Source organism: Lonchura striata, chromosome 25, assembly GCF_050655825.1.
Source record: "Lonchura striata isolate lonStrDom1 chromosome 25, ASM5065582v1, whole genome shotgun sequence".
Lineage (NCBI taxonomy): Eukaryota > Metazoa > Chordata > Aves > Passeriformes > Estrildidae > Lonchura > Lonchura striata.
Window position 1 is genome coordinate 4047884 of NC_140727.1, and position 16705 is coordinate 4064588.

Sequence of the window (16705 nt, forward strand, 5' to 3'; positions counted from 1 at the left end):
CCACTCTGCAGGTTGGTGTTTTTTGGGGTGGCTGGCGCACAGGGGGGTTCACATCCATCTCGATGTGTCCCCCCCACTCTGCAAGTCGGTGTTTTTTGGGGTGGGGGGGACACAGGGGGGTCACATCCCATTCTAGGACCCCCCACTCTGCAGGTTGGTGTTTTTTGGGGTGGGGGGCACACAGGGGGGTCACATCCCATTCTAAGACCCCCCCACTCTGCAGGTCGCTGTTTTTTGGGGTGGGGGGCACACAGGGGGGGTCACACCCATCACGATGTGTCACCCCCACTCTGCAGGTTGCTTTTTTTTGGGGTGGGGGGCACACAGGGGGGTCACATCCCATTCTAGGACCCCCCACTCTGCAGGTCACTGTTTTTTGGGGTGGGGGGCACACAAGGAGGTCACATCCCCCTTCCTGAGCCCCCCACTCTGCAGGTCGCTGTTTTTTGGGGTGGGGGGCGCACAGGGGGGGTCACACCCATCACGATGTGTCCCCCCCACTCTGCAGGTCGCTTTTTTTTGGGGTGGGGGGCACACAGGGAGGTCACATCCCCCTTCCTGAGCCCTCCACTCTGCAGGTCGGTGTTTTTTGGGGTGGGGGGCGCACAGGGGTGGTCACACCCATCACGATGTGTCCCCCCTCGCCCCCCCAGCCCCACCTGGACAGGAACAGGTTGGCCTCGTAGCGGATGGGCACGGACAGCTTGACCGCGTTGTCCTCCGCTGTGGCCTCAGTGCTGTCACTGGAGGGGGGAACAGGGACACTCGGAAGTGTCCCCAAATTCCAACCACACCCCCTCCCGAGTGCAGCCCCTCCCCACGGGGGGCTCAACCCCATCCCCACCCCTACCTGGTGGCCCTGAGCGTGACCTCGGCGCGGTCCAGCAGGATGGAGCAGCTGAACTCCAGCTCCAGGGTGAAGGACACCTGGTGGGGTGGGGTGGGGGTCCAGAGGGGCATGGGGGGGAATTCGGGAGGGTCCCGAGGGGCTCGGGGAGGTCTCTCGGGGGTCCTACCTTGGCCTGTGAGCGGAAGACGGGGTAGCCCACGCTGCAGCGCCGGCGGTGCCCCCCCAGGGCTGAGCACTCCAGCTTGACCGAGCTGGGATCCTGCCGGGGACACCACGGGGACATTGGGGACACGGCCAGGTGGCAGCAATGGACCATCCCCACAACCCCCATGGGATCCTGGGGGTCACAGGGGACCAACAGAACATGGTCACCCACCTGGGAGGAGCTGGGGACACCATGGAGCTCCTCGTCCCACCGGGGAGGGGTTGGGGACCCCACGTAAAAACCCTGTCCCCTGTGAAATGGCTTTGGGGACCCAAGGGACTCCAACCCATCCCACCTGGGACAAGAATGACCCAGAGATTCTCCAAAGACCTGGGTCTCCATCTTTACCCTTGTGGGGGAGTTTGGAGAGGCTCCTCACGTACTTGGTGGAGAATTTGGAGGGGTTCTTCAGGGATTTGGTGGGACATTTTGCAGGAGCTCCTCAGGGATTTGGTGGGAGAACTTGAAGGGGGTCCTCAGGGATTTCTGAGGGGTTCCTCAGGGATTTGGGCTCCCCCCAGGCTGTACCTGGAGCACGAGGCTGGAGAAATGGAGGTTCCCAGGCAGGTGCAGCCACAGGCTGGCGTTGTAGGCGTTCTCCCCCCGGTTCTCCAGCTCCACATCCACCAGCATCCGCCTCCGGCCCTTCCGCACGATGTGGGGGCTCTGCCTGGAGGCCAGGGGGGTCACAGGGGGCTCCTGGGATCCCAGGGACACTACGAGGACACTGGGGGGACACCAGGGGTACCTGGAGCCCATGATGTCCGTGGTGGCCTTGAGCACCAGGTCAGCGACGCACTCGTCGTCGTTCCCGCAATCTTTGAAAAACGGGATCTGGAAGGAGCCAGGGGTGACCCCGGTGCCCAGGGGTGACCCCGGTGCCCAGGGGTGACCCTGGTGCCCAATCCCGATGCCCAGGGATGATCCCAGTACTGGAAGGTGATCCCAGTGCCCCAGGGGTGATCCCAATGCCAAGGGCTGATCCCAGTTCCCAGGGGTGATCCCAGTGTTCAGGAGTGATCCTGGTGTCCAAAGGAGATCCCAGTGCCCGGGGGTGATCCCAGGGCCCAATCCCGGTGTCTCAGGGGTGATCCCAGTGCCCTAGGGGGTGATCCCAGGGCCCGGGGGTGATCCCAGGGCCCAATCCCAGTGTCTCAGGGGTGATCCCAGTGCCCCAGGGGGTGATCCCAGTGTTCTGGAGTGATCCTGGTGTCCAAAGGTGATCCCAGTGCCCAATCCCAGTGCCCGGGGGTGATCCCAGTGCCCAATCCCGATGCCCAGGGGCGATCCCAGTGCTGGGAGGTGATCCCAGTTCCCAAGGGGTGATCCCAGTGTTCAGGAGTGATCCCAGAGCCCAATCCCAGTGCCCAGGGGTGATCCCAGTACTGGGAGATGATCCCAGTGCCCGGGGGTGATCCCAGTGCCCAATCCCAGTGCCTCAGGGGTGATCCCAGTGCCCAATCCCGATGCCCGGGGATGATCCCAGTGCTGGGAGGTGATCCCAGTTCCCAGAGGGTGATCCCAGTGCCCAGAGGGTGATCCCGGTGCCCCAGGGGTAATCCCGATACCCATGGGGCTGATCCCAGTGCCCTAGGGTGTGATCCCTGTGCCTCGGGGGTGATCCCGGTGCCCCGGGGGTGATCCCTTTGCCCAGGGACCTCCCAGTACCCTCCCAGTACACACCAGTTTGCGGACGCTGGTGGGAGACGCCTCGTCCAGCACCGCGCTCGCAGCCGCATCCAGCGCCCAGGTGAGGCTGAGGCTGAGGGGCCGCAGGTAATCCGAGGTGTCCTGCACAATCGGGGGGGTCCCATCAGCTCCGTTCCGGCCGGAGCCCGGCAATGGGGGTGGGATGAGGCTGGGATGAGGCTGGGGAGGAGCCCGGGGCTGACCAGGACGTGGAAGGGGACGCGGGCGCAGCTCTGCCCGCCCAGCCGCAGCTCCGTGCGGCGCTGCAGCAGCCGGCGGCCGCCGGAGTCAAAGGCGGCTCGGGATCCCGGGATCCGCTCCTCCAGGGACACGTTGTACCGGAGATCTGCGGGAGAGGGGGCGGCTCAGGGACCGGGATACCTGCGCGAGTGGCTGCTCCAGGGGGAGGGACTCCAAGGAAGTCCGGGAATGCTCCAGGGACACACTGGATTGCTCCAGTGGGGCTCCAGGGAAGTCCAGAGATCCTCCAGGGACACACTGGATTGCTCCAGTGGGGCTCCAGGGAAGTCCAGAGATCCTCCAGGGACACACTGGATTGCTCCAGTGGGGCTCCAGGGAAGTCCAGAGATCCTCCAGGGACACACTGGATTGCTCCAGTGAGGCTCCAGGGAAGTCCAGAGATCCTCCAGGGACACACTGGATTGCTCCAGTGGGGCTCCAGGGAAGTCCAGAGATCCTCCAGGGACACACTGGATTGCTCCAGTGGGGCTCCAGGGAAGTCCAGAGATCCTCCAGGGACACACTGGATTGATCCAGTGGGGCTCCAGGGAAGTCCAGAGATCCTCCAGGGACACACTGGATTGCACCAGTGGGGCTCCAGGGAAGTCCAGAGATCCTCCAGGGACACACTGGATTGCACCAGTGGGGCTCCAGGGACGTTTCAGAAGCTCCAGGATGTTGTGGGATGCTCCAGTGGGGCTCCAGAGAAGCCTCAGAGGCTCCAGGATGTTGTAGGATGCTCCAGTGGGGCTTTCAGGGGTATCTGTGATCTGTTGATATTCAAGGGACACTGCAGGATGCTCCAGGGGTGATCCAGGACTCTTTGGGATGCTCCAGGGATGCTGCAGGAGCCTTTGGGATGCTCTGGGATGCTCCAGGCACAGCCAGCAATGCTCCAGAACCCTTTGGGGTGCTCTGGGATGCTCCAGAACCCTTTGGAATGCTCCAGGGATGCTGCTGGAGCCTTTGGGATGCTCTGGATGCTCTAGGCACAGCCAGGGGTGCTCCAGAATCCTTTGGGATGCTCTGGGATGCTCCAGGACTCTTTGGGATGCTCCAGACCCCTTTGGGATGCTCCAGGACCCTTTGGGCCGATCTGGACTGCTTCAGGCACAGCCAGGGATGCTCCAAGGACACTCCCAAGACCCTTTGGGATGCTCCAAGGACACTCCCAAGACCCTTTGGGATGCTCCAAGGACACTCCCAGGACCCTTTGGGATGCTCCAGGACCCTTTGGGATGCTCCAAGGACACTCCCAGGACCCTTTGGGATGCTCCAGGACCCTTTGGGCCGCTCTGGGCTGCTCCAGGCACGGCCAGGGATGCTCCAAGGACACTCCCAGCACCCTGCAGCCCCCCCAAGCCCTCACTCACCCACATCCACGTCCCCGGGGCCTCTCCGCGCGCGGCTCTGGCCGCGGAAGCAGATCCTGGCGCGGAGGCAGACGGCGCCGGAGCCGCCGCGCCGGCAGTTCCGCCGGGTGACGCTGACGGCCGCCGGCTCCACCGACACCCCCGCGGACACCCGGATGATCCAGCGGGACCTGAGGGACACAGTCACACCCGGCAGCTCAGCGTGGGGACAGGGACACGGTTGTGTTTGCCCCGAGTCGTTCATGTCGTTATTATTGTGCACTGGAATTTTGCACCGAGAGGTTTTTATGTGGAACTGAGTGGTTTGTTGGTATCACGCGGGTTGTTTGTATCACCTCTCCTCTAAGGCCCCGTGGTGGTGGTCTTACCCCAGGTCAGTTCCTCCCCTGGCCCCTCTCATCAGTTGTGGTTGTGCTCCCTCTCCTCTGCCCCTGGGTTTAAAATCCCCCACCATGAGACCCTGGATCTCCTTCTCCTCTGGGACTCCTCTTTACTCCCTGGAGTAGGTGTTAGGGCTGGGTTGGACTCGATGGTCTTGGAGGTCTCTTCCAACCCAGTGATTCTGTGACTCTGTGAATGGAGAGCCCTGGGACGATCCTGGGAGCGTCCCAGGTTCTCACGGGAGGAAACTGAGGCATAGGGTCCCTTTCCCCTTGAATGTCCCCATGGCCCACATGACCCTGTTCCCAGGGTGTCCCTGTCCTTCTCTATGTCCCTGTCCCCTCTCCATGTCCCTATTCCCAGGGTGTCCCTGTCCCCTCTCCATGTCCCTGTCCCTCCTAAATGTCCCTGGCCCCTCTCCATGTCCCTGATCCAGGGTATCCCTATCCCTTTTTCATGTCCCTGTCCCCTCTCCATGTCCCTGATCCCAGGGTGTCCCTGTCTTTGACCCGGGGATGTCCCTGTCCCTTTTCCATGTCCCTGACCCGGGGGTGTCCCTGTCCCCTCTCCATGTCCCTGTCCCCTCTCCATGTCCCTATTCCTGAGGTGTCCCTGTCCCCTCTCCATGTCCCTGTCCCTCCTAAATGTCCCTGGCCCCTCTCCATGTCCCTGATCCAGGGTATCCCTATCCCTTTTTCATGTCCCTGTCCCCTCTCCATGTCCCTGATCCCAGGGTGTCCCTGTCTTTGACCCGGGGATGTCCCTGTCCCTTTTCCATGTCCCTGACCCGGGGGTGTCCCTGTCCCCTCTCCATGTCCCTGTCCCCTCTCCATGTCCCTATTCCTGAGGTGTCCCTGTCCCCTCTCCATGTCCCTGTCCCTTCTCCATGTCGCTATTCCCAGGGTGTCCCTGTCCCCTCTCCATGTCCCTGTCCCCTCTCCATGTCCCTATTCCTGAGGTGTCCCTGTCCCCTTTCTATGTCCCTGTCCCTTCTCCATGTCCCTATTCCTGAGGTGTCCCTGTCCCTTTTCCATGTCCCTGTCCCCTCACCATGTCCCTGACCTGGAGTGTCCCTGTCTCCTCTCCCTGTCCCTGTCCCCTCTCCATGTCCCTGTCCCCGGGGTGTCCCTGTCCCCTCTCCATGTCCCTGTCCCCTCTCCATGTCCCTGTCCCTGGGGTGTCCCTGTCCCCTCTCCGTGTCCCTGTCCCCTCTCCATGTCCCTGTCCCTGGGGTGTCCCTGTCCCCTCTCCGTGTCCCTGTCCCCTCTCCGTGTCCCTGTCCCCTCTCCATGTCCCTGTCCCCGGGGTGTCCCTGTCCCCAGGGTGTCCCTGTCCCCGGGGTGTCCCTGTCCCCTCTCCGTGTCCCTGTCCCCTCTCCATGTCCCTGTCCCCTCTCCATGTCCCTGTCCCCAGGGTGTCCCTGTCCCCTCTCCGTGTCCCTGTCCCCTCTCCATGTCCCTGTCCCCTCTCCGTGTCCCTGTCCCCAGGGTGTCCCTGTCCCCGGGGTGTCCCTGTCCCCGAGCCCCTGACCCCCACTCACCGCAGCAGCACGGCCGCCCCCTGCGCCCCCACGGCCACGTCCACCAGCCCGTCCCCGTCCATGTCCACCCGTCCATCCACACTGATCCCGAAGTACCGGAGGCTCCAGCCCAGCACCGCTGCCTCAATGCGCTGGGAACGGGAGTTTTTGTTGGATTAAAACAAAATCCCCCTTTTCGGACCCAGAGAGGTGTTTTAAAAACTTCTGGTTTTAGTCCCATGTGAAGGGTGAAACAATACAGATGTTATAATTCACGCCATCACAATTAGAAGCTAATTATTTCCTAATTACAATACACTCTAAGTGTTTCTTGGTTGAGCAGCTTTTGCTACACCATGCTGTAAATACTTCAAAGCAAATAATTTAAAATTACCTCTCATGCATAGTTCTATTTCTCCAAAGTATGTAGTCTTTTTTTGCAATAAAAACCACCCTTTGAAACATGTTTCTATTTCCATTTCTCTCTCAACAATATCTGTCCTATTCTATAACATTCCTAAACCAGCATTTCTCATCTCAAAATTTGCATACAGATGCGAGCCTTCTGCTGGGCTTTGCAAATCCTCCACAAATCCATTTCCCACAAATTTTGGCATCGTGCAGGGCCGTGCTCACAACCCCTCCCAGCGTCTCACCTGCTTGTAGCGGGGCAGGAGGGAGCCCGGGGCAATGTGGAACACGTAGAGAGCCCCGCGGTGCTCGTCCTCCAGCGGAGCCCCCACCACGGCCCCGGCCAGCCCGTCCTGGCTCAGGTTGGGCACCGCGCCCAGGGCGGAGCCGAACCGGGAATCCTGCGGGCTCGGCTCGGGGTGCAGCGACCCCACGGGGCTCAGGCGGTCCTGGGGGCGTGGGGTGGGGTGGGGGGTCCCTCGGTACCCCCACGGGACGGGGACCCCCCCCCTCAATGCCGCTGTGTTCCCCCCGATCGCCTCAAATGGCCTCGGTCCCTCTGCGTCCTGCTGGTCCTCCCGGTTCCCTGCCCCGGTGTGCCCCAGTGTGCCCCAGTGCATCCCAGTTCCCTGCCCCAGTGCATCCCAGTGCACCCCAGTACATCCCAGTGCATCCCAGTGTGACCCAGTGCATCCCAGTTCCCTGCCCCAGTGCGCCCCAGTGTGCCCCAGTGTGCCCCAGTGCGCCCCAGTACATCCCAGTGCGCCCCAGTGCATCCCAGTGTGACCCAGTGCATCCCAGTTCCCTGCACCAGTGCACCCCCCAGTGCGCCCCAGTGTGCCCCAGTGTGACCCAGTGCATCCCAGTTCCCTGCCCCAGTGCGTCCCAGTGCATCCCAGTTCCCTGCCCCAGTGCATCTCAGTACATCCCAGTGTGCCCCAGTGCATCCCAATCCCCTATCCCAGTGCATTCCAGTGTGCCCCAGTGCGCCCCAGTGCATCCCAGTGTGCCCCAGTGCATCCCAGTGCACCCCAGTGCACCCCAGTCCCCTATCCCAGTGCATCCCAGTGTGCCCCAGTGCATCCCAGTGCGCCCCAGTGCGCCCCAGTGTGCCCCAGTGCGCCCCAGTGCGCCCCAGTGTGCCCCAGTGCATCCCAATGCACCCCAGTGCATCCCAGTGCATCCCAGTGCGCCCCAGTGCATTCCAGTACATCCCAGTCCCCTGCCCCAGTGTGCCCCAGTGCATCCCAATGCACCCCAGTGCATCCCAGTGCATCCCAATGCACCCCAGTGCATCCCAGTGCATCCCAATGCACCCCAGTGCATCCCAGTGCATCCCAGTCCCCTGCCCCAGTGTGTCCCAGTGCATCCCAATCCCCATCCCTCTCACCTGCCCCACTCCAGCCCTCTCACCTGCCCCACGCGGTACACGTAGACCCTCCCCATCTCCCTGCTCTGGCCCCCCAGGTAGGTGGGCGCTGCCACCAGCAGCAGCTCGCTGTCCCCATCTCCCTCCAGGTCCAGGGCCAGCACCTCGCTGCCGAAGTAGGAGCCGATCTGGGGGTGCAAGGGGCTGTGAGGCTGAGCTGGGGAGGGGTAGCGGGCCCGAACTCCCCCCGGCACCCCTCACCTGGTCCCCCATCAGCGCCTGGGCCACCGTCACGGCGCCCGTGGGGTCCAGCTGGAAGAGGACGACCTTGCCCTTGTGCTGGAAGCGAGGGGCACCGGCCACCAACAGGCGCTGCCCCCCCGGGAGCTGCAGCGAGGACACCGAGTACCCTGCGGGGGGAAAAACGGGCTCAGAGGGAGGCACAGCCCCAGGGAGATGGGGTGTTCCTGGGACACCCCAAACAGCCAGGTTTGGGGTATCCCCGGAGCGTCCTCAGGGCACCCCAAATTTCCAGGACATCCCAAATATCCAGGCCATGGAGCATTTCTGCATCACCAAGCCCCCCCCCAATATCCATTCCACGAAGCATCCCCACTCCACCCCCGATCTCCAGGCCACAGAGAACCCCCGACTGATCCCAAATCTCGAGGTGGACGCATCCCCAGGGCCATGCCCATACCCAGGTAGGCCGCGTGGTTCTTCAGCTGCAGCGGGAATTCCTCCTGGAACGCTTCCCGGGCTGGAACCACGCGGCCCCTCCGCCTCTCCTCCAGCACACCCCCCTGCCAGCCGTGGGCTCCGACCATCCCGAAGAGGATCCCGTCCTGCCGGGATGGGTGGGACACGTCACCACAGTGCCTCAGTGTCCCCAAGCACCAATGAGATGGGCTCAGGGTTGTTTTCCACCTGGAAACAGACAGCTTTCCCAGGGAAAGGGAAAGTTTCCTTCTGGGAAAGGCTGTGAGAAGCTCCGAGAAAATAATTATAATCATTATGATACGACAAAAATTATTATAATTACTATATAATTGTTAAGTTGATGCACCTGGTGTTTGGGATCATGTTAAGGTGTGCTAGGTGATGTTTACAGTAAGGTTGATCACCAAAGGGTGGCTTTGGTAATTTGATTACCAAAGGTGGCTGTGAGAAGCTCAGAGAAAAGAATTATAATAATTTTTATCTTAACTTGCTGCTTCTGGTGTTTGGGATCATGTTAAGGTGTGCTAGGTGATGTTTAGAGCAAGGTTGATCACCAAAGGGTGGCTTCTTAATTAGCCAAAGGTGTTTCGATTAAAGGACAAATCAGGTCCACCAGCAGCAATCTAGAATATAAAAATTAATGAGTGTCCTAACAAAGAGGACTCCTCCTCCTGATTTGTGCCATTTCTGACTCGACAGGGACAGGCTCACCTCGAGGTGGTGGATGGAAAAGCCGATCTGGGACATCTCCAGCTCGAAGGCGCTCTCATTGTCACCGTGGGTGCCTGAACGCAGGAGGAATGAGACTCAGCTCCTCCAGCTGTGCTTCCAGCCCTTCCCACACCCCAGCCTCCAAGCAGCACCTTCCAGGCTGAAGATCCGATCTCCCAGAGCATCCACGATGTCGTTGAGGGCGGCCTCATCCGTGACATTGAAGAAATACTTCTCGTCAGGGTCGCTGGCGATGGATTTGATCTCCCGGATGAAATCCTCGGGATCCTGCTGCCGCCGCAGGTAATGGCCCAGCACCTGCGGGAGGGACGGGGGGTCAGTAGGAGCTCCAGGGGAAGGCAGGGGCGGTGGGGATGGCTGGCAGGGCCCTCACGGCGATGGCGTAGCGGGTGACGTTGTGGCGGTCGCACTCGGCCAGCGCCGCGGGCAGCTCGTCGCCGTCGTGGGACTCGCCGTCCGTCACCACCAGCAGCAGCCGCGCGGCCCCCGGGCGCCCGCCCCGCGCCGGGCTGAAGGACTGGGTGCTGCGGGGACGTGGCTGGAGAATCAGCCCCTGGGCATGCCCATCCTAAACTACACCCAGTCCAAACCCGGTCTTTATTCAAATCCCGACCCCGACCTAGATCCTAAACCCAGCTCTGACCCTAGTCCAAATCCTGACTTGATCCCAAGGCTGATATCAATCCCAATCCCAATCTAGACACTAGTCCCAACCCGGTCTTTATTCAAACCCCGACCCCAACCTAGATCCTAAACCCAGCTCTGACCCTAGTCCAATCCTGACTTGATCCCAAGGCTGATATCAATCCCAATCCCAATCTAGACCCTAGTCCCAACTCTGATCCTCATCCCAGCCCCACTCTCTCTCCCAACCCCATTCCAAATCCTGACTTGATCCCAAGCCTGATATCAATTCCAAACCCGATCCCAATCCAGACCCTAGTCCCAACTCTGATCGTTATCCCAGCCCCACTCCCAACCCCAAACCCAATCAAAATCCTGACTTGATCCCAAGACTGATACCCGTTCCAATCCCAATCCTTACTCAAATCCCGATCCCATCCAAGGCCTTAATCCCAATTCTGACCCAAATCCCTGCCCCACTCCCTCTCCCAATCCCAGCCCCAGTCGTGCCCCATTCCCAATCCAAATCTTGACTTCATCCCAAACCTGATACCAATTCTAATCCCAACCCTTATTCAAATCCCCATCCCAACCTAGACTCTAATCCCAACTCTGACTCCAATTCTAACCCCAACCCCAATCCAAATCCTAACTTGATGCTAAACCTGACACCAATTCCAAACCCAAACCTTATTCAAATCCCGACCCCAGCCTAGCCCCAGTCGTTCCCCATGCCCAATACAAATCCTGACTTGATCCCAAGCCCGATACCAATTCCAAACCCAATCCTGATCCAAATCCTGACCCCATCCTAGCCCCTAAATCCAACTCTGACCGCAATCCCAGCCCCACTCCCAATCCCGACCCCAATCCCAGTCCCAGTCATGCCCCATGCCCAATACAAATCCTGACTTGATCCCAACCCCAACACCAATTCCAAACCCAATCCTTATCCAAATCCCAACCCCAGCCTAGCCCCTAAATCCAACTCTGACCCCAATCCCAGCCCCACTCCCTCTCCCAATCCCAGTCCCAGTCGTTCCCCATGCCCAATCCAAATCCTGACTTGATCCCAACCCCAACACCAATTCCAAACCCGATCCTGATGCAAATCCCGACCCCAGCCTAGCCCCTAAATCCAGCTCTGACCCCAGTCGTGCCCCGTGCCCCACCCCAGAGCCCACCATGCCTCCCGGATGGCCATGGCCGTCCTGGTCTCCCTCCCCTCCTGCCGCGTCAGGTTCCGCGCGGCCTCCAGCAGGCTCTGGGTTGTGGGGTGCTGCCCCAGCGCCCACTCCTGCACCAGCTGCTCCCCGTACTGCAGCACCCCCACCTGCAACGGGGACAGTCAGAGCCAGAGGGAGCCCCGAAACCTCCCTTAACCTGCAGGGAACCCCCAAACCCACAGGGAATCCCCAGGGAACCCCCAAACCCCCAGGGAATCCCCAAACCCACCCAGGGAACACCCAAACCCACCCAGGGACATCTCTTAAACCCCCAGGGACCCTTCTAACCCAAAGGGAGCCCCTAAACCCACAGGGAACCCCCAAACTCCCAGGGAATCCCCAGGGAACCCCCAAACCCACAGAGAATCCCCAGGGAACCCCCAAACCCCCAGGGAATCCCCAAACCCACAGGGAACACCCAAACCCACCCAGGGAACACCCAAACCCACCTAGGGACATCTCTTAAACCCCCAGGGACCCTTCTAACCCACAGGGAACACCCAAACCCACAGGAAACCTCCAAAGTCCACAGGGACATCCCTCAAACCCCAGGGCATCACCCCAAGGGACAATGCCATCACCCCAGTGACAATGCCATCACCCCAGTGACAATGCCATCACCCCAGGGACAATCCTGTCACCCCAAGGGACAATGCCATCACCCCAAGGCTGACACCACCCCAGTGACAATGCCATCACCCCAAGGGACAATGCCATCACCCCAAGGGACAATGCCATCACCCCAAGGTCGACACCACCCCAGGGACGATGCCATCACCCCAAGGCTGGCATCACCCTAAGGACAATGCCATCACCCCAAGGGACAATGCCATCACCCCAGGGACGATGCCATCACCCCAAGGCTGGCATCACCCTAAGGACAATGCCATCACCCCAAGGACAATGCCATCATCCCAGGGACAATGCCATCACCCCAAGGCTGGCATCACCCTAAGGACAATGCCATCACCCCAAGGACAATGCCATCATCCCAGGGACAATGCCATCACCCCAAGGCTGGCATCACCCTAAGGACAATGCCATCACCCCAAGGACAATGCCATCACCCAAGGACAGGGACAGTGACCCCAAAGCTGGCATCACCCCAAGGGATGATGGCATCACCCTAAGGACAATGACCCCACGCCTGGCACCACCCCAGGCACAACAGCACTGCCCTGGAGACAACCCCCTTCCCCTGGGGACACCAGCCCAGCCTTGGGGACACCACGGCGGTGCCACCAAGGTGCCAGGCCCCAACCTGGGTCTGCCCGGGGCCGATGAAGAAGCGTGCCAAGATGTTCCCAAGGAAGGCTTGCACCTCCTCCCAGGGGTAGATGCTGTTGGAGCCATCCAGAACCAGGACGATGTCCATGTAGGTAGAACAACCTGGCAGGGGACACGGTGACACCGGGGGGTGGCACGCGCCAGGGCGTGCCGGCGGGTGCCACCCCACTCACGCTGGGCTGTGGGCGCGATGGTGCCCACGGGCTGGAGCTCCTCGTCGAGCCGGACGCAGCGGCCGGAGCTGAAGGTGGAGGTGCCACATTCCTGGGACCAAAGCGGGGCGCACGCCTTTTTTTGGGGGTGGGGACAAGATGGCGGTGACATGAGGCGGCAGTGACATCATCTCCCCTCCCCACCAACTCCTGCCTCAGTTTCCCTCCGCTCACCACAAACCCCCCATCCTTGGACTCCACCAGCGTCATCCCCAGGTGGCCGGTGCTGCTCCTGAGCCACGGAACCGCCGCCCCTTGGGGACAAAAGCCCAAAATTTGGGGGTTTTGGGGGGGTCATCACCCCCAAAACCCCCAAATCTCACTGTCGCACCCCTCCAAACCCCCCGCCCCGCCCAGTACCGAGGTTGGCCTTGGCACAGGAGGAGTTTTGGGGTCCCACGTCGCACTTGTAGATGTCACCTCGGCCATCCCCGTCCCACGGGGCCCCCACCAGCAGCCTGGGGGGACACAGAGGGGACATCGGGGATGTCACCACCCCCCCTCGCCCTCCCCGGCAACGTTTTTGGGGGGCCCGTGCCAGGCTGTGCCACCCACACACCACTTCCCATCCGTCCGTCTGTCCAGTCTCCTGCTCCTACCCTCCCTGCCTCAGTTTCCCTTTTCCTGCCTCAGTTTCCCCCTTCCTGCCTCAGTTTCCCCTTTCCCCCCTCAGTTTCCCGCTTTCCGCCTCAGTTTCCCCTTCCCGCCTCAGTTTCCCCTTCCCGCCTCAGTTTCCCCTTCCTGCCTCAGTTTCCCATTCCTGCCTCAGTTTCCCATTCCTGCCTTAGTTTCCTATTCCTGCCTCAGTTTCCCCTTCCCGCCTCAGTTTCCCCTTCCCGCCTCAGTTTCCTATTCCTGCCTCAGTTTCCCCTTCCTGCCTCAGTTTCCCATTCCCGCCTCAGTTTCCCCTTCCTGCCTCAGTTCCCCCTTCCTGCCTCAGTTCCCCCTTCCTGCCTCAGTTTCCCTTTCCCCCCTCAGTTTCCCATTCCTGCCTCAGTTTCCCTTTTCCCCCTCAGTTTCCCATTCCTGCCTCAGTTTCCCTTTTCCTGCCTCAGTTTCCCATTCCTGCCTCAGTTTCCCTTTTCCCCCTCAGTTTCCCCTTCCTGCCTCAGTTTCCCATTCCTGCCTCAGTTTCCCTTTTCCCCCTCAGTTCCCCCTTCCTGCCTCAGTTCCCCCTTCCTGCCTCAGTTTCCCTTTTCCCCCTCAGTTTCCCATTCCTGCCTCAGTTTCCCTTTTCCCCCTCAGTTTCCCATTCCTGCCTCAGTTTCCCTTTTCCCCCTCAGTTTCCCTTTTCCTGCCTCAGTTTCCCTTTTCCTCCCTCAGTTTCCCCATCCCCCCCGGGGTTGGGGGGGGTCACTCACCACTTGTCCCCGTCGCCCCCCCGCTGCAGCACCCGGTAGCCAAACTGGGACTCCGGTGGCCCCCGGAAGAGCCGCGAGCGCCGCGCGTCGAGGCTGAAACCCTCGCCGAGCGCTGCCGAGGGGGTCCCGAGGAAGGGGTGAGGGGAGAGAACCCCAAAAAAACCCCCCAGCACCCCAAACACATCCTCGCCACCGTGCCTCAGTTTCCCCCCGACACTCGCAAAGGGTGGAAATTCCCCTTTTTTTTTTTTCCCCCCACAAAAAAATCCCCCATTCAAAATAAGATTTTCCATTCAAGCCGGGTTTTAGTTCCTCTTACACGTCCCGCTTCCCTTAAACCAGCCCTAAATCCAAAATTTTGGTGTTTTCACCCTCAAAAAAAAAAAAAAAAAAAAAAAAACACCTCCAAAATAAATTTTGGGCGGGGGTAATGACCAAATTTGGTTTTATCCCAAAATCCACCCCCCTAACCGGACATTCAAAAGGGAACCACTGGGATTCTTCAAATCCCAAATTCTGATCCCAAACCCAGCCCCAAAGCAGCCCGAAATTGCCCCGAAATCTGGGGATTTTTGGGATAAATCCCAATTTTTTGGCGGGGGGATTTACCTGGGAGCAGGAGCAGCGCCAGGAGCACGCCCAGGTTCCTCACACCCCACATCGCTGCAGCTCAAAGGTGACTCTTTGACAAAATCCCGGGTTTTTTTCCCCTTTTTTCTTTCCTCTTTTTTCAGTATTTTTTCCCTCCTCCTTCATCTTCAATTGGCTGCTAAAAATAAATGTGGTTTTGGAGGGTGGGGGGAGGCAAAATTTCGGGAAAAAAACAGGCAAAGTGGTAAAAACACAGGAAAAAGAGGAGGTGGGTGCAGGATTTTTAAAATTTTTTTTTAGATGGGGTCTCGGGTGTTTGGGGGACGCTGAAAATTGGATTTTTCCACTTTTTTGGGGGGAAATGGGGTGAAAAAAAAAGTGCATTTCCCCCAAATAACAAACCACGCAAATACCTGTGGGGACAGTCAGGAGTGGGGGGTGGAAAAAAAGAGTTTTGGGGTTTGGGGTGGGGGGTTTTGGTTTGGATTTTGGGTGGATTTAGCTGGATTTTGGGTTGCCACGTCCTCTGGGTGACACTGCCACCAGCCGGGCTGAGCTTTTGAAAAAAAAAAAAAAATTAAAAAAAAAAAAAGGAAAAAAACCTCGAACTCTGCGATTTTAGGACAGAGGGAAACTTGTGCTGCCAGCGGTTGTGGGAAGGGCTGGAATTTTTGGGGGAATTAAAAAAAAAACCAAAACCAAAAAAAAAAATAAAAAAACAACCCAAGGAATGAGGAGAAAAACAGACAAACAGCGAGTGTGCAGCTCCAGCTGCGGCCCCGCCCAGAAGGTGGGTCACGGGGGAAACCGAGGCACGGTACGCCCAGTTTAGCCCAGTGCTCCCAGTCCAGCATTCCCAGCCCGCCCCAGTGCTCCCAGTCCATCCCAGTGCCCCCAGTTCAGGGTTAGGTGGGCATCAGAGCCAGGTTTAGTGTCAGAACCAGGGTTAGTACCAGAACCAGGTGTAGGTGGGCATCAGAACCAGGTTTAGGTGGGCATCAGAACCAGGTTTAGTACCAGAACCAGGACTAGTACCAGAACCAGGTTTAGGTTGGCATCAGAACCAGGTTTAGTACCAGAACCAGGTTTAGGTGGGCATCAGAACCAAGTTTAGGTGGGCATCAGAACCAGGTTTAGTACCAGAACCAGGTTTAGGTGGGCATCAGAACCAGGTCTAGGGGGGCATCAGAACCAGGTTTAGGTGGGCATCAGAACCAGGTTTAGTACCAGAACCAGGTTTAGGTGGGCATCAGAACCAGGTCTAGTACCAGAACCAGGTTTAGGTGGGCATCAGAACCAGGTCTAGTACCAGAACCAGGTTTAGGTGGGCATCAGAACCAGGGTTAGTACCAGAACCAGGTTTAGGTGGGCATCAGAACCAGGGTTAGTACCAGAACCAGGTTTAGGGGGATCAGAACCAGGGTTAGTATCAGAACCAAGTTTAGGCAGGGATCAGAACCAGGTTTAGTACCAGAACCAGGTTTAGGTGAGGATCAGAACCAGGTTCAGGGGGGATCAGAACCAGGGTTTAGTATCAGAATCAGGATTTAGTACCAAAACCAGGGTTAGGGTGGGATGAGAGCCACGGTTAGGTGGGGATCAGAGCCAGGTTTAGGGGGAGATCAGAACCAGGTTCAGTATCAGAACCAGGATTAGGTAGGGAACAGAACCAGGTTTAGGAGGGAATCAGAGCCAGGTTTAGGCGTGGTCTGTGCAGCACCAGGCGCTGCCCTCAGTGATCCACTGGGTCCCTTCCAGCCCAAATTCTGCAGATTCCCAGCCCAAATTCTGCAGATTCCCAGCCCAAATTCTGCAGATTCCCAGCCCAAATTCTGCAGATTCCCAGCCCAAATTCTGCAGATTCCCAGCCCAAACTCTGCAGATTCCCAGCCCATCCCAGTGCCCTTCCCAACAT

The 16705-nt window shown here is 59.3% G+C and overlaps 1 protein-coding gene across 5 annotated transcripts in view; it reads right to left on the bottom strand.

Annotated features, from left to right (window-relative positions):
- Positions 1–16584, bottom strand: part of ITGA10 (integrin subunit alpha 10) — a 24297-nt gene extending 7713 nt beyond the window's left edge. For 4 of the 5 annotated variants that reach the window (XM_085560746.1, XM_085560745.1, XM_085560744.1 and 1 more), the window contains exons 1-23: positions 14809–16584; positions 14200–14311; positions 13199–13296; positions 13013–13092; positions 12800–12914; positions 12601–12728; positions 11298–11446; positions 9863–10013; positions 9621–9786; positions 9469–9542; positions 8738–8882; positions 8299–8447; positions 8082–8225; positions 6914–7117; positions 6279–6409; positions 4358–4527; positions 2948–3090; positions 2739–2846; positions 1804–1889; positions 1584–1725; positions 1017–1109; positions 851–927; positions 660–743 (exon numbers count right to left, since the gene is read on the bottom strand). In XM_085560746.1, the coding sequence (XP_085416872.1) occupies positions 660–743; positions 851–927; positions 1017–1109; positions 1584–1725; positions 1804–1889; positions 2739–2846; positions 2948–3090; positions 4358–4527; positions 6279–6409; positions 6914–7117; positions 8082–8225; positions 8299–8447; positions 8738–8882; positions 9469–9542; positions 9621–9786; positions 9863–10013; positions 11298–11446; positions 12601–12728; positions 12800–12914; positions 13013–13092; positions 13199–13296; positions 14200–14311; positions 14809–14860 (2801 nt within the window). In that variant the 5' untranslated portion in view covers positions 14861–16584. Of the gene's footprint in view, positions 1–659; positions 744–850; positions 928–1016; positions 1110–1583; positions 1726–1803; positions 1890–2738; positions 2847–2947; positions 3091–4357; positions 4528–6278; positions 6410–6913; positions 7118–8081; positions 8226–8298; positions 8448–8737; positions 8965–9468; positions 9543–9620; positions 9787–9862; positions 10014–11297; positions 11447–12600; positions 12729–12799; positions 12915–13012; positions 13093–13198; positions 13297–14199; positions 14312–14808 lie in introns of those variants that run through there. The other variant, XM_085560747.1, reaches the window with a different exon arrangement.
- Between the last annotated feature and the right edge of the window lie 121 nt (positions 16585–16705).